The 17,704-nt window shown below is 38.2% G+C and overlaps 1 protein-coding gene across 3 annotated transcripts; it reads left to right on the top strand.

Annotated features, from left to right (window-relative positions):
• Window positions 1-1,799: 1,799 nt before the first annotated feature.
• Window positions 1,800-14,815, top strand: LOC311295108 (uncharacterized protein). 3 transcript variants are annotated; one of them, XM_084416312.1, is made up of 9 exons: window positions 1,800-2,565; window positions 5,818-5,956; window positions 9,667-9,820; window positions 11,548-11,952; window positions 12,385-12,417; window positions 13,362-13,526; window positions 13,644-13,760; window positions 13,864-13,915; window positions 14,136-14,815. In XM_084416312.1, the coding sequence occupies exons 3-6, from the start codon at window positions 9,781-9,783 to the stop codon at window positions 13,364-13,366; spliced, it is 483 nt and encodes a 160-aa protein (XP_084272438.1). In that variant the 5' UTR covers window positions 1,800-2,565; window positions 5,818-5,956; window positions 9,667-9,780; the 3' UTR covers window positions 13,367-13,526; window positions 13,644-13,760; window positions 13,864-13,915; window positions 14,136-14,815. The 3 variants fall into 3 exon arrangements, with proteins under 3 accessions (XP_084272438.1, XP_084272437.1, XP_084272436.1); XM_084416311.1 differs by having other exon boundaries at window positions 12,385-12,423; XM_084416310.1 differs by lacking the exons at window positions 13,362-13,526; window positions 13,644-13,760; window positions 13,864-13,915; window positions 14,136-14,815 and having other exon boundaries at window positions 2,376-2,565; window positions 12,385-12,811.
• The last annotated feature ends 2,889 nt before the right edge of the window (window positions 14,816-17,704 follow it).

Raw genomic sequence — 17,704 nt, 5'->3', positions numbered from 1 at the left:
ACAGGAAGATGGCTGGAAAACACATGAGAATAGAGATACATATGGAAATGTTTAAACATTTGATAGTTAATTAAAGGGATAGTTCACTCAAAAATTACTTTTTTTCTTCAGTAGAACAGTAAAGAAGATTTTTAGCTGAAACCGTGGTCCTCTGTGATTCATTTAAAAGTACTGGTCATCACAATGTTCACTGCAGACCCTGCACACATACGTCATTGTGTGACAGGAAGGCTGTAGATTACAGGTTAAAATGCTGTAATGTTCAGTACCGATGTTTTTGTTTCTTTAGACCTCAATGTATCGCCAGGAGACACAGGCATTCATTTTGTTTTGTCTGCATATGTTTTTTTGAATCTTAAAGTGATGGCACACATTGGCTTTCATTATATGTATACTATACTATACTATACATAGGGCCTATATATAGAGAGAAGAGAAGAGAAGAGAAGAGAAGAGAAGAGAAGAGAAGAGAACGTGTTAGTATTGATCAAGTGTTGATTTTATGCCAGTATATCACGAAACGCTCTGCATGAAACTTTGCGCGTTACGTTCGTATTCTTAATCCATCTAGCCTATATAGCCTACATCCCCAATAAGGTGCGACTCGAGTTTGGTCTTTCATATCACTGTATTAGTCCATTAAGCTACGTTAAGCGTTTTGTCCCGACAGAAGGGGAATCATTGAGTATGAGGTATTGAGGGAAACCGATTATAATCCTGTTCATGGTAGAGAAAGCTGATAACATGTAGGCTACACAGGGAAAGTAACAATGAAGTTATTGAATGAAACATAAACACAGCTCTTGTGTCTTTCTCATCTTTTCCGCACATATACTGACACAGATAATCATTTTCATTTTATGAATGAATGACTTGTTCTAACTGTTGCAGGTCTTTGTCAACAACACGCGCTTTTGCACCCCCTGCTGGTGAGGTTGACTAACAGAAGAGTATCTCGGCAATCTACTGCTTTTCCTGCAGTTCCTTTGAATTTACAGTCGAATTTGAACCACTGAATTTGTGGAAGCGAATTTGCAAAGCGAAATAAAATGGACCGAAAATTGCCTGTTGAATATTATAGGTTGTATTTTTAAACAGTTTGAATATTTTGGAAGTGAAATATGAAAGGAGAATATGGATTATTGAATTTTTAATAATGAAAATGTGTTTAAAATGTTTTTAATTGAAATATTCACAGCTTAAATATTCAACCATGTTGAATTTCAGCCCATAAAAATGCAAGCCCTAAAAATACAATGCATTAAAATGCAAGCATGGTTAATGCAATGCCTATGTTTTTTCAAGTAGTGCAATTCAACAGGCTTTTTGTCTCAAAAACATTTGACATTATTTTACTTCCACAAGTTGTTCTCCACTGACTGCGCTGATCAAAAGCATGATGGGAAACGACTTACTGACGACACAGCTTAATGTTCATTGGTTTAAACAACCGTGATGTATTGTTCTCTTTTAAAATGTTTGATTTTAAAACTCTGATATCATGTTTTATGTGTATACGTTATGTGTGAATATTCCCAAACTATCTGACAGTGCGATCTCTATGTAATTTTTATAAAAATAAAATTAAAAAAACACATAGATGTCTGTATTAAAGAAAAAAAAGACTGATAAACATGTATTTGGAATGGAATCAAATAAGTAGCTACTTTGGGTGTCTTGTTCATTATATTTATTTTCATATAAAAGCAACAGAACTTAAATTACATCCAGTTTTTTAGCAACACTGCACGAGCGTGAATCCTGCAATATCCATCTCTGATCTCACAGCTGTCAGATCCACTGCGAGAAGAGAGATCTGTCCGGCTTGCCTGCGCTTTTTTCACTCCTCTCACTGCAGCCGCCTACGCTCGACTACATTTCAGGCGAGGCAAAGCGTATCTCAAACAAGCCTAATATAGCTGCTGTGCGTGTTGTCGCGTTATAACACGGACAAACGGTGCGTGTTGACCTTCTTAAGCCTGTTTTATGCTTCTGCGTCGAACTGCCGCCGTAGCTACGTCGTAGGCTGTGTGTAGCGCGCGTACCCTACGGCGTACCCTGACGTGCACCTCTCCAAAAATGTAACAACGCGTCAATTCTACGCGGACACAAGCGCTGTGATTGGTCTGCCAGAACCCCTCCCTCGGGGTTTCACACGCTCCCTAGGTACGCGTCAACGCGGACAACGACACAGAAGTATAAATTAAAACCAACACGTTGCCTACGGCGTATAGGCTCCGGCGTATGTCCGACGCAGAAGTATAATGAGGCCTTTATACTGGTGTTGACGCGGTCAAAATTCACTCGTTTCGTTTAAATACTTTTGACCCCGATCGCCTGCCATAGTTTTCACCCACGCTGACTCCGCCCCATGCCACGTCCCCAGCGGCAGCAATGCAACGACCTGGACTTGACCAAGCCTGGAACTAATGTGAGCAGTTTGGTTAGTTGAGCTGCGCTATCTGCCGTGTCTGTGTGGTCTGTCAGCTGTAAAGATGTTAATTTCTGTATGTTCGTGGTGACTGCTGTGGATGTAACATCAAGGTGTTACTCACTGACCTCAAAGTAAGCCTATTTGATTATATATGTACGTGTTACCAGTTATCTGAACAGCGTTATCTGCCCGGACATGTCGAGATCGTTTTGTAAGTCAGATATACAATAATAATATTATGATGTAATATTAGGGGTAGGCAGATCGAGGCTTCGTGATAAGACTTAAACAGTTGAAGCAAATGTGCTGTGTTGTGTCGAGACTTCGAAACCATCCGACACCTGTCTCTCGCATACATACATACTGTCATAAAACGCATTGTACAAATATAATTCAATTTTGAAGTGTTTTTTGAAGTCTTTCGAAACTTTTATGACGTAATGAAGCCTCGTTTACTGAAATCACGTGATTTTGGCAGTTTAATGTACGCTCCGAACCATAAATAAGGCCCAATAAGTTTTTTCCTAACATAATAAAAATTTAAATTAAAATGCTTAAAAAGATCAAATAATAAATCAAAGTCTCAAAACAGTTGTTCAAATGATAACTCAAATGGTCAAAATATTAAATAAATCAAACTCTCAAAATGGCTGCACAAATTATAAATCAAATGCAATTTAATTTCCTCATTCGGATTTGATTTTTAATTTCCATTATCAACCCAGTATAAACCTGTCATAATTAAATCTATAAGTCAATGCTCAAATTATAAATCAAATGCTCAAACGCACATCGCAAATGATAAATCAAATGCTCAAACGGAAGCCGGAAATGATAAATCAAATGCAAATGAGCAATGTCAATCAAGTAGCGTGGGCGGAGCTTTGACCGGGCCGGGGCGATATTTTTTTCCCAGGATGGTAGACTCATGAATATTTATTAGGGAAGTCATCCCTGATTGGTCTGATGACCTACCCCTAAACCTACCCGCCACTGGGGGTCTGATGACCTACCCCTAACCCCGCCCTAAACCTACCGTCACTGGGGTTAAGACCAATCAGGGATGACTTCCCTAATGAATATTCATGAGTCTTCCCCTACCATCCTGGGAAAAAAAAATATTGCGGGCCAGGGTACCTCAGCCGTTATCTGTGTACATACTGTGTTTACCTAATCGACGACATCGATTTTTTTTTTTATATATATATATATAAATGGACAAAAGTTTAATAACTAAACTTTTAACGGATACAGCAGAGGCCCTGGAGCAGAGCTCATTGACAACAGGTGAAGCAGTCGGTTCTGTTCCCTTTAGGCAATAATACTAGCCTACAAGTCATGCGTAGTTGCCGAGTTACCATACGTACCACCAGAACTACTGAATACGAGCAAGAAGCACAACTGAATGTACGGGAAGCCGAAAGGTTTAAAAAGTATTGTATTTTTTCCGGAACTTGAAAGTTTTTAATTTTTAATTTAATTTTTTTTTTATTCGAAGCGAGTCCCCATCTGTCAATTCAATCCAGCTTATTTCTTTTCAAATTTATTTCAGTGCAATGTTTATTAAGGTTTAAAGAGGTTCTGAAGGCCCAATGAAAGAAATAGGCTCGTTTAAACTTAAATTGCAGGATAGGTTATTTTTGATGTTCTTCATAGTTGCTGGCAAGTAAATTATAAGAAAGCAATAGTCCATGGACAAGTATGGGCTTTTTGTTTGTATCAAGTCTTGTTATATCACTATACCTTACTCCTGTATGTGGAATTATTATCTCCACTGTCTAGAATAATTATAATTTAGAATAGATTTTTTTTTAAGCTGAATGGGTGTGCCTTGAGTTTTATAGCTCATGTTTTTTTCATACATTTTTGGATCCATTATTGGAATGTGACGGCAAAAAAAGAAATTCAGGTGGCAATGTTCTGTGGTCATCTCCCCAATTTATAACACCATTTATTAACTTGATTAATTGATTGATTTAATTAGTGCCCTCTGAAATTGTATGTTAATTAATAATGATTAGAATGTTATGTTGCACCCATGTATCTTGCATGTGAAAAATAATAAAGAAGGTAATAATAGCAATATATGGTTTTAGTCATATTTATTCCATACAGGCAACATAAAAGGTGTCACCTGAAAATGTGTTTACCTCGTCGATTATTGAATCTACTGCTTCACCTGTTGTCAATGAGCTCTGCTCCAGGGCCTCTGCTGCATCCCTTAAAAGTTTAGTTATTAAACTTTTGTCCAATTTATATACAAAAAAAAAAAAAATCTGTCATCGATGAGGTAAACACAGTATGTACACAGATAGCGGCTGAGGTACCCTGGCCCGTTCTGTCTCAAAGCTCCGCCCACGCTTCTTGATTGACATTCCTCATTTGCATTTGATTTATCATTTCCGGCTTCCGTTTGAGCATTTGATTTATCATTTGCGATGTGCATTTGAGCATTTGATTTATCATTTCCGGCTTCCGTTTGAGCATTTGATTTATCATTTGCGATGTGCATTTGAGCATTTGATTTGCCATTTTCGATGTGCGTTTGAGCATTTGATTTATAATTTGAGCATTTGATTTATGATTTGAGCATTGACTTATAGATTTAATTATGACAGGTTTATACTGGGTTGATAATGAAAATTAAAAATCAAATCCAAATGAAGAAATGAAATTGCATTTGAGTATTTGATTTATAATTTGTGCAGCCATTTTGAGAGTTTGATTTATTATTTAATATTTTGACCATTTGATTTATCATTTGAACAGTTGTTTTGAGACTTTGATTTATTATTTGATCTTTTTAAGCATTTTAATTTTAATTTTAATTATGTTAGGAAAAAACTTCCATACAATAAGGCTGTGTGTCCACCAAAGCATTTTATTTTCTTCACGCGGCTGGGGTTTTTTTTTTTTATTTTTCCAAAGGAAGTGCAGCGCTCATCACTGTCCCTTTTTACCCAACCGTCCAATCACAGTGGAGGAGGGGCGGGACTAATACCACACCGACCAACCGAACCGCTACATTCTGCTTGTACAACGCAACGCTGGCTAAACGCTCTCAAGCGCCCACAACTAGGCATTTTCTGCTGGCTAAAAACCGTTTATATATATACTGTCTATGCTAAAAACGCTTTGGTGGACACACGGCCTTTTAGGCTTGTTCGACTTAAACCGGCCCTGCACAGACCGATCGGTTTATGACATCAAAGTAAAATAATTATGGTGTTTATTTTTCTTTGTTTCAGTTTATTTAACTGGATGTTTACTGGAGAAATGTAACTGATGGGAATTAGGAATAGGCTACTTTTTCATTATGCAACGTGAATATTATTGTTTGTTTTTTTTTATTCATTATCTTTACTGTATTTATTATTTTTCAGACTATCTATAGGCTACATCATTGAATATACATCTGTGGTCGATCCCTGTACCTACAATACACAGAGTTAATCTGATCACCTGTCGTCTCATCATTTGTGACCTGACCGGGACCCAGAAGGGTTTCCACGTCCATTAAAGGTGACATATTATTCCCCTTTTTACAAGTCAAATATACAAGTGTAATATAAATCTATGGTGTCCCCAGAATGTGTCTGTGAAATATCAGCTCAAATTACCCCCCAGGTAATTTATTATAGCTTGTCCAACTTGCCCCTTTTTGGGTGTGAGCGAAAACATGCAGTTTTTGGGTGTGTCCCTTTAGTACATCCAGATAAAAGAGTACTAGAAAATTGCTGGGAACATGAATATATAAATCTGAACAGCTTTGGATCGAAAGCAAAGAAAGCCTCACCAAATTGTAATGAGTTACTGTGCAGTTTGCCCTACTATATATTGCCAGTGGTACCTCCATTCCTAATGCCTATAGTTGACTGTCAACTTCTAGTGAGTATAAATGATAAAAACAGGCAAGAACCTAAAGTTACAATAGTAGGCCTATATTATTATTTGGATCAGAAATATGTATCAGCAGAGTTACATACAGATGGATCTAAAGATCCTGAAACAGGACATACAGCAGCAGCAGTGTGTACACCAAAGTTTAAGAATAAAATAGCAAAAAGAACATCTAATCTAGAGGTCGACCGATATGGGTTTTTCAGATGCCAATATTTTAAAATCATGACAGACGATGGCCGACATATGATGCCATTTTCCTTTTTTTTTATCTCATAAAACTAACAGTTAATAAGAAGTGATACAGAAAATTGCTTAAAGGGTTACTTCAGGATTTAGCATTAAGCTTTGTATTAGTAGAAAACCTGTAGTATTTTCGAATTACCATGCTTTCCACCCTCATATCCCCCTGAGACAAGAGATTTATGTATTTTTTGTCTGGAAAAAATCCTCCGATGATGCAAAAATCGTCATTTTGCGTCATCTGAGGATTTTCTGGCCAGAGGCTAAAGTCTACAGGCAGTAGAAGGCGTTGTTCCGCATGTTTTCAGCCCGCCCATACAGGGTGGGATCTCACTCACTCACAGAATGTACACACAGTGTCAGCTTTGGAAGCTAAGCTAGCAAGCTCTTGTTCTGTGGAGAAAACTGAGTAGTAGGAGAAAGCTGAGTAGTAGCTCAGACTTACCATCCTCCTTTTCCCGGACTTGTCCGGCGGACGAGATCGTTCAAAATGTCCGGGATTCAGCTTTTGCGTTCTGCGGTCGCCATTCATTGTTTAAATCTAGCTGAATTCATTCCGATCGGTGAGCCTGAATGTAGTGTTTACATGAACGCTAAACAAGTGATCGGTTGATGTGCGTTTTACCATTGCTAAGAAAATTCCCGCTCCTCCGTGAGAGATGGGAGACCTGCCGGCGCGTCTCAGTAATCATGCCACCGGCCTCGCGCTGTTCTCCCGCAGCCGTCAGCCTCGTCCTGCTCGCCACAGTAAACATGATGAATGGCGACTGTAGAACGCAAAAGCCGAATCCCGGACATTTTGTGCGATCTCGAAATCACGGGCAAACTCGTCACGGAGACTCACTAAGTTAGTAGCCTAACCTTCTTGCTGTTTTCAACTGCGCCAGAGAATGTCTAATAGGAAGTAGACGGGCTCTGACTGCGCTCTCTAACCGGTAGGCGTGGCCTCCTAGGGCAGCGAAGCAAGTGCATTCTGGGAGTTGTTGTCTTTCATCCACATAAGCCAAAAATACATTTTCTGGCTTTTCTCAGGCTAGAAAGCTCCGAATTAAATTTTTTTTTCACATTTCTTCTACATAAATGACCTATTTTAAATACACATTCATCTTCCCAGAGGTGAAGTACCCCTTTAAAGGTGCATTGCGCAAGTCTCTGAGTTTTTGCAGAACTATGCCCTGTCTGGCGGCAAGCGAAACTGCAACCAGAGGTGTGCACGCTCACGGACAAAAGTTTTCTTTTTTTTTATCTTACGTGGAGTTTGCGTTGGTGTTTGAAATTAACTATAAGCCGGTCTCTTAGAATCCATCTTCTACGGAGAATGGCGGCGAATACACAAACCTGCCAGACATAGCTATGTGAGCGTGCCGTGAACGCGCATGACGTCACGCCCAGTCTAAAATTCCGGCCCGAATCCCTCTTATTTATTTTACTTTACAGGATTATAGAGACAATCTCAGTGATCAGAGAAGGGCTCATTCAGCCCATCAGGCAATTGTTTAAGCATGTATGGGTTAGAAAAACGGGTATTTTTAACATGAAAATTGCTTAATGCACCTTTAAAATAAACATTTATTGAACAATACAAGCCTCTCCAATCAGTGCACTTGTATAAAATAAATTTTAAAATATGTATACATTAAATATTAAATGCACAAAGCAGGTCATCAAAAATCTAGACTGTCAAATAAAGTTTTAGATGAACAAACTTATATAAATAAAATAAATAATTATAAGAATAGGTTATAGTAATAACTAGTAATATAAGTTTTAGTCTGGAGCCCTATGCTCAGGATGAATTGGATAATGCACTTTCCCCGCACCAGTTCACTGTTTCCTCCGCTATTTTTCAGATGCGCTCATATCAAACTACTGTAGGCTATATTGATATAAACAACATTATTGTCTCATTCCATATTTTTTATTAAAAACATATCGATATATCGTACAAAGTTTCAATATGGCCCTAGTGTGAATGTCAGTTTATGATCAGGAAGACATGAAAGAGTATAGGCTACTGTTCACGCGCTGTGAGACTCGGCGATCTGGATGTGTGCTTATACACACACAAAACACGAGATGCGGGTACTTTCCAGTCTACGTGTGCTTCAATAGTTAAATAGACAATGCTTTAAAACGCGTCCTCTTCAAAAAGTCCTCTTGCTGCAAGAGGCAGTTTCACGTGTTCCACAACAACGCTTAGCTGGCCCCAGATACGCCTGCCTATCAATCGGCCTAATATGCAGCACAATCAACTGCTGCAAAAAATCGCCCCAATTAATTGTCCGGCCTCTAATCTAATCATATCATATATCAGTTTATACAACAGAAATGGTTGCAATATTACTGGCTCTTCAGTGGGTGGAAGAGATGTAAATACTTGAAGTGGTCATGTGTTCGGACTCTCTTACAGCATTATCAAGTTTAAAGAGTGGAAAATCATCCACTAGGCAAGACATGTTATCAGATATTTTACATAGTTTGTTCAGAATACATCAAGAAAGAATAATTATCACATTTTTGTGGGTCATATAGGGGTTGAAGGAAATGAAGTGGTGGATCAAATAGCAAAAGAAGAATTAAACCATTCAGACATAGTTGAATGTTTCAATGAGTATATTGGAATTAAAAGGACTAATTAAAGGGGCTGTAAATGATGTGGCAAATGGGATAGTGAGGATAAAGGACGACATTTATATAATATTCAGAGAACAGTTGGGAGTGAGAGAAATAGTTTTGTTTATAGAAGTGAAGACTGCATAATATCACGTCTTAGAATTAGGCACTCTGCTCTTAAACAAGCACTACATATGATTGGAAAACATGAATCCGGATGTTGTGTGAGGTGTGATCTTCCTGAAACAGTCGAGCATGTTTTAATAAAGTGTAAAGGTTGACAATGAAAGACTGCAACTTATAGAAGCACTTAGATATAAGAGTTCAATCAGTTTTCACTGGAGAATTTGTTAAACAAGAGTGCAACTGTAAGAGTGTTCAATATTCTATTTAAATATCTAAAAGACACAGTTAATAGACAGGATTTAAGACGTATATGTAATTTTTTGTTTGTTTTTTATTTTTATGTTATGTAGTTTTCCTCGATGTCAATGCTCCAGACTCCATCCCAGTAGGTGGTCACATATGCACCAAAGCACCGTTTGCCAACCGCCATACAACGTCAAAGAACAGAAGAAGAAGAAGTTCAGATGGTGAAAATGGCTGGCTTTTTTGTGCTCCTTATCCTCTGTAAGTAAAGCATTGACGATTTACATACTCTTGTTGCAGGAACACTTTAGTAGGCCAAGAAGAAGCAAATATATTTATTAAGTATAGGATGGGTTCCTTCAACTGTCCATCCTATTAAAAATGGCTAGGCTATATAAGATAATTGTAAAAAAGAGTATTGTATTTCGCCAGATTTTAGAGTGTAAACATATTCAAGCTCAAATGAGAACCACTTCAAGGGGGATGCCAGGTGTGCAAAAAAAAAAAAAAAATTAAATGTCAAATTTTCAAATCGAATACCAACCCACTGAACGAATGTTTGAATATTCGAGTCCAGCCCTAGCTAGGTGGTTGAACTAGTACTTACGAAAGCGGCAGGTGTGGCAGCAGGGCCCCACCAAAACATTTATCCACAACTTGTATGTTCTAGAAAAAGGAAAAAAAAAAAAACATTCGAAGGCAATAAATGCTTTACTCATCTCTGAGAAAAGGTTTAAAAAAAAGAACTGCCAAATAACCAATGGATCATTATGGAACCTGTAAGTTCAATTGCAAACTTTTTTGATAGTTGAAAGTTCATATTTGCACTTTTGAGTTTTTGCACGGATGAGTTAGGCAAGGATGCTGACATCTTGGGGCATTTGTATCCCAAAAGCATCATAAAGACCATTGGTGGCATCTTACTGTGCGTTTACACCGCTGCCGGCGAGAGCGTCACAATTATGGCTTGCTGCCATTCCAACAACGCTGTTTTTTTTAGGTTTTACTTAAAACAACCCAGCTGCAGTTTGATTGATAATACTTGGAATGCACAATAAATAAAAACATGATTTATGAAAATGAACAAGAACGGAGTGATCTGTTTTTGCAAATGAACTCTTCTGTTTTAAATTTCCCAATCGGGAGAGGGTGTGCAGTTTTTAAATGGTTTTATAAACGTTCATGATATATATTTTGGTTGCACTTGTGAGTAAAAAAAAAAAAAGTAAATGGTTGTGTAAACTTGCCGCATATAATGTAAATATCAATAAATCGATTGATATAGCCCTAAATCGAATCGTATCTCCAAATTTTTTGAGGTATCAGCAAATATCGTATCGCTGGCTGAGATCGTATCATAACTTTATCGACTAAAGTAACTAGCTTCCGGAAGATGGCCGTATGCATCGAATTACGCCAAAAGAGTAACCCTGACGAATGCGGATGCCCAGTCCTGTTTGTTTTGTACCGCGAGAGGCGTCATTTGCCGTCATTATGTTGTGCATGAAGTTCAAGGGTTACTCTTGGAAACAGGAACTAATGTTTGGCCGGAAACAAAGTTTACAGGACTGCGTTCTCTGGAATCTTCTCAAGCGGTGCACTTCTACATTCCTATTGGTTGCCGCTGAACCGCGTCATAGCTCATTACCATAAAGTTGACCTGACTTCAACTTTCCTCGATGCCCACAGCGTGTTTGATTGTTGAGCAGTAGATGATCCGGTGATCATGAACGTTTATTAAACCATTTAAAAACTGCACACAAAAACTCAAAAGTGCAAATATGAGCTTTCAACTATCAAAAAAAGTTTACAATTGAACTTACAGGTTCTATAATGATCCATTGGTTATTTGGCAGTTCATCAAGAAAGCTGTGAAAGAACTTTTCTGTCATTTGTGTCTACCAGTTTTGTCAAACTCTAAGGCATTTCTGAAACGCATGATTTCATGTCCTCACAAAAATAAAGTAGCTGTTTATTTGTGTCTGCAGGTGTATTTGGTTTTATAGGTGCAGAAGTGCCAGTGCCAGTGAAGGAGGGAGGTTCAGTCACTCTAAACACTAATGTTACCAAACAACAACGTGACACAGTGCTGTGGTATTTCAACGACATTCTCATAGCTCAGATCAACGGAGACGCCAGTAAGAGCTGTTTATATGATGGAGAAGACGGGAGATTCAGAGGCAGACTGGAGGTGGACTATGAGACCGGATCTCTGACCATCAGAGACATCACAACTGAACATGCTGGACGTTATGAAGCAAATATCATCCAAAGCAAGAGCTCAGGAACCAGCGAAAGCTTGAACCGAACCAGCAAGTGTGACAGCACAAAAATCATCAGAAAAATCAGCAACATGGGCGACACCATACAAACATTCAGTTTGACAGTCACTGGTAAGTCATTCAATGTTATTTACCCTTCAATACTTTTTTACTCTGTGTACTGTTTGAATCTACATCATGTGTCAGAACACATTTACTGCACAAACTTATTTCTGTCACAGTTTTCATCATTTACACATTAAACAACAACAATCATGTATAAAACCAAATTTATCTTCCATTAGCATGTTGTTAGTTTAATGGTTTATTGTTATGTAAAAAAAAATCCTGTAGAAATATTTTAATGAAAATTTGACATTATGCTATTAGGAAATATAATATTTACTCCTGATAGTCTAACAAACATTTGAATATTTTATCACATGTGATATGTTTAAAATTAGCGATGAGACCCAGTAGGAAGTTTGTAACTTTTAATTAATTTATTTTTTGCATGTTTTCCTGCAACAACTGAAAAAAATTATCCTGACAAAACTAATGAAGAATCTGGCAAAGAGGGAATGGTTCATGATAAGAGTAAGGGTATGTTTTCTCCTTTAGATTATTAAATTTTTTTTTTTTCTGAAAAATGCTTTAAAAAAAAAAAAAGGAATGCATCAAATATGTTATAACTTATGCACCGTTCTTAAGGGGGTGTCTTCCTCCATATTCCAAGGACCTCTGTCATGTTCAGGCATATCAGTTGTGATATTAGTGTGTGTGTGTGTGTGTGTGTGTGTGTGTGTGTGTGTGTGTGTGTGTGTGTGTGTGTTTTACGTTTACAATTAATAATGTGTATTTCAGTATTACAACCCTGTTGCAAAAGCTTGGAGGTAGTCATTTAGTTGAAAATAGCACCACTTTAGATACTTTGAGATCTCTGGAAGCCTCAATAGTACAATAGTTTTTTTTTTTTTTTTTTTTAAGTGGTTAAGTGCTCACGGAAGAGATGAGTTTTCAGTTTTTTGAATGTTGTCAGGGATTCTGCGGATGAGGATGGGGAGAGCATTCCACCAGCATGGAACTGTAAATGAGAATGTTCTGGAAAGTGATTTTGTGGCTCTCTGTGATGGAACCACGAGACGTCGCTCTTTGACCGATCGTAGGCTTCTGGTAGGGATGTAGACTCGTAGAAGTGAGTGAAAGTAGGAGGGAGCTGAGCGTGTGATAGATCTGTAAGCAAGCGTCAATGCCTTGAACTTGATGCGAGAGGTAGCCAGTGCAGAGAGATGAGTAGGAGTGACGTGGGCCCTTTTGGGCTTGTTGAAGAAAAGATAAGTTGCAGCATTCTGGATCATTTGTAGAGGTTTAGTTGCACATGATTGAAGTCCAGCCAGAAGAGCATTGCAGTAGTCAAGCTTAGATATGACCAGGGCCTGAGCGAGAAGTTGTTGCATGCTTAGTTAGAAAAGGCATGATCTTCCTGATGTTGTGCAGTGCAAACCTGCTATATTTGCATCTTTGTAATGTGGTCTTTGAAGGTTAGCCGGTCATTAAAGATTATGCCAAGATTTCTGACCGATCTTGATGGGGTAATCGAGCTGGATGGTGAAGTTGAGCTGTAGAGCCGGATTGGCAGGGAAGGCGAGAAGCTCAGTCTTTGCCAGGTTGAGCTGCAGGTGGTGTTCCTTCCTATACAGGATAAGGTAAACTGTAATTATTTTTGTAACTGTCTATACATTAGATATAAAATATAACAATGAATATGATGTAAATTAACAGATTAACTCACACTAATGTCGGTTTCTCTTGATCTGATCCAGGATCAGGTCTGTCTTCAGGTGCTGCTGCAGGAATAGTTGTTGCTGTTCTGCTGGTGTGTGTACCTTCAGCTGCTGTTGCTGGTGTGATTTACTATCGCCACAGGAGCTCTAGAAATGGTAAGCATCACCTACAGATACTATAGTGAGAGCAAAACATCATCTGTACTGTGCCAAATTAGTAACCTATTTAATTGTTTTTTTGTTTTTGTTTTTCTCAAAGGAGATATGAAGATAAACAACAAAGAGGTTCTGTAAAAAGTCTTAAGAAATAGGTAAGATATTGTATTACTGTAATAAGACTTTGTAGTAAAAGCTTTTCTGATGACCTTACATCAGATAAATGTACAGTACTGTGCAAATGCCAGTTTAGATTCTTGACCAAACCTGGTTATTTATATCTCTTGCTATAGTTTGCCATTAGGATATATCAGTTTACATTTCCAAATGTTTATTTTGCCATTTAATAATCAAATTAATTTTTGTATGCACAAGGACTGTAGTCCACAGAGATATCACAATGATAAAGCCTGTCTGGGATTACACGAAGAGAGGTGGATTGAATCCAGATCTCCAAGACGCTTGGCAGAAAACCGCTGATTCATTGGAGAGAAAAGATGGAGGACATGTGCGATAAGGGGATCACAACATGTCAATGTCGGTTTGTTGCAATGTTCCCATTGATGTAAACCAGCAACTTGTGCTGTTGAGCTGTTTGACTTTATTAAATGATTTGCAGGTGTTATGGAAATATTAAACTACCTGTTTCTGGAAGCATAGATAATGCTGAATACTGAGTCAAGGTTCTGCTGAATACTGAGTCAAGGTTCTGCTGAATACTGAGTCAAGGTTCTGCTGAATACTGAGTCAAGGTTCTGCTGAATACTGAGTCAAGGTTCTGCTGAATACTGAAGGTTCTGCTGAATACTGAGTAAAGGTTATGCTGAATACTGCTGAATACTGAAGGTTATGCTGAATACTGAGTAAAGGTTATGCTGAAAAAAAAAAAATATATATATATAGGTTTATATGTGTATCTTATTAATTTATCCTTATTCTTTATTTTTATTTTTCTATCTGTGTAAGCACTATTGTTGTCTGTGTACTGGAAGCTTCTTTCACCAAAACAAATTCCTTGTGTGTGCAAACATTGCCAATAAAGCTCTTTCTAATACAAAAGGTTATGTGGGTTAAATTTGTCACATGCGCCATTTATTGAAACATACGATAATTTTTATAGGAGTAGGCTTAGGTATTTACTGTTTAATGAAAACTGACTCACTTAAATGAGAACTCGCACTGTTTCCCTATCAGTTAAAATAGCATTCAAACAACATTTGTGTTGATAGTGATCAAGGGCTGTAGGCTAAGATATGGACATCAGAATGGTCACACCTTTAACGTCACATGGTCATAGAAGGGATAAAAGAAGATTGCAACTGTAGCCCCGGCTCTCTTATTCGTGAGGACTCAAGACATGATCTGCAATGGAAATGTATTTTGTTGCATTTGTGTAATAAATACTATGATGAACACATTGGAATTATCAAAAATGAACACACAAGGTTTTAGAACATTTCAGCATGATACCTTTTGTGCCAGGGCTAGCATCGCTAATCATTGCTTACATTAACTTTTACTAGCAGTGATTTTAAATGGATTTCTCCAAATAGCATGCCAAACTTTACCTGTTGAGTAGAAACTTTGCGACTGAGGCATCAGTGGGAAGCCCAACCTGTGCTTTTAGCGCATGCCAGCGTGTGAAATATTCTGCCAAAAACACTCTGGTCTTGTTTCTTTCGTCAGAGGCCTTTCTCTTCTTGTCATACAATTCGTAGACACTTTTTCTCTTGCGACCCTCAGACATTTTGAAAAATCCTGATGAGAATGGCGAGCTTCAATGAATGGCTGAAACCGTAGCTCACCACACATATACACCTGAAAGTGCGCATGCGCAGAAAGCGAAAACTACCTAGGGACGCACACATACGACGGCCTTATGTAAACCTATCACCAGAATGAGTGACAATTAGGAGGATCAATAGTCTTGATGATCCACCCGGGAAAAGAAAATCATCCACTATACCTTTAAATAATCACTTGTTAAAATTTAGATATTTCGATAAATGGTAAATAGTAAATGGACTGCATTTATATAGCGCTTTCACAGACCTATGGCCACCAAAGTGCTGTACATATAGCTTCACATTCACCCATTCACTCACTCATTCATACACCAGTGTCAGCCATGCAAGGTGCCATCCAGCTCGTCGGGAGCAGCTGGGGTTAGGTGTCTTGCTCATGGACACCTCAACACTTAGTCAGGTGGAACCGGGGATTGAACCACCAACCTTTCGGTTTGTAGACAACCTACATGAACCACTGAGCCACTGGGGGTTCAGGGGACACGTAGGCGTCGATCTAGGCTATGTACGGAACTTTTTTTTTTTTTTTAAGCGGAAAATGTATTATTTTCAAATATGTATATAATATATTTATAGTTTGTACATAAACAAATATATATTTTATAATGACATAATGATACATATACATGTACATTTATATGTTTTAAATACAGTTATGATTACTGTAGGCTAATATGTAGCAGTGCATTCAGTTACTTTTGAAAGGACAAAAATAAGGTGTCAGTGTATTTCATTACACTTTAACTGTCAGCTGTAAAAAAAACATCTAGCATTTTCCTCACGTTGTACCACGTGTTTTTAGTGACAGTCAATACCCAGCCAACACGTTTATGTGGGGCCCATATGGGTTACAAATGGGCGACGGGTACAGAGTGGGCATGGGCTCAAAATGGGCTTCTTATCTGGGGCCCATATGGGTTACAAATGGGCTACAGAGGTACAGAGTGGACATGGGCTCAAAATGGGCATCTTATCTGGGGCCCACTTGGGTCAACTGAGTAAGTCCAACATGGGAAAAAACAGTTGGGCTCCCTTTGTGGGGCCTAGGTGGTTCGTTAATGGGAAATGAGTACATTTCCATACAGGATAGTACAGGCAGCGGGCAAGAAGTGAAGAGGAAGTGATGGCATCAGGAGCAGCACAACCAAAAGCTGTGGAGTGCGTGGAAGAACAAGTGTAAGTGCAGAAGCCGATCTTAGGATGTAGTGGAGGGATTGTATATGAAGAAGATATAAAGGAGCCAACTTGTTTAGTTTTTAAAATTGAACTAAGAGCCATTGCAAATGTTGTAAACCAGGAGAAATATGTTCTGTAACATAACATTAGAGCGAGCAGACTTTGTAAAGTTGCTACTACTTACATGTCAAGTGATAAGCAATATTTGAGTTGGATGAATGATGGGCAAATGTTTGATTTTCTAACTTGTCCTGGGAACCCTCAGTACTGCACACCCACTTCAGATCTGGCAGTTTCTATAAATGAGCTAATGTGATGAATCAGGTGTATTAGATGAGGGAAACGTACAAAGTCTGCATCTGAAAACTTAGGCAGCTGACTCATTGCCTCGCTGCCCTATCAGGCAACGACTTAGCAGGCAGCGTTTACACACTAAGGTGCCTCACAAAACTGATTTAGTTTAGTTTATTTATTTGAGCAGTAACCATTCTGATTTCAGACAGATTTATGAGGCAGCATAACGGTTTAATGATCTACAACACTAATTTCTAGAAATGACTTCAAAAGTGAAAAAATTTGTCAAAATTTCCATTTTGTGCCTCCAATATGTGCAATGCAGGGGGTGTTCCAGGACAGGTTTGCAAACCCCTTATCTAGATACACTTGATGTGGGGCACCAAAAGGCTAACCTGACACATCTGTTTGAACTGTGAAAAGGAATAAAAAAAGTAGCATAATGGTTGATTGATTTATTTTCTCTTTTCAAAGGGCCGTTGGGAGAGCGACAACAGAGGAGTGAGAAGCTGCAATGTTATTGTTTTGTTTGTGAAATAGTTAATTTTTCAGATATGCATGCATATATATGCATATATATGCATATATATATGTGTGTGTGTGTGTGTGTGTGTGTGTGTGTATATCATCTATATATCTCTTTAACTTTTTTCTTTTCTCGTTTTGTGA

The sequence above is a fragment of the Rutilus rutilus genome (genome assembly GCF_951802725.1).
Source record: "Rutilus rutilus genome assembly, chromosome: 8".
Classification (NCBI taxonomy): Eukaryota; Metazoa; Chordata; class Actinopteri; order Cypriniformes; family Leuciscidae; genus Rutilus; species Rutilus rutilus.
Note: the sequence above shows the minus strand (reverse complement) of the source record. Positions and strands in the feature narration are given on the sequence as shown.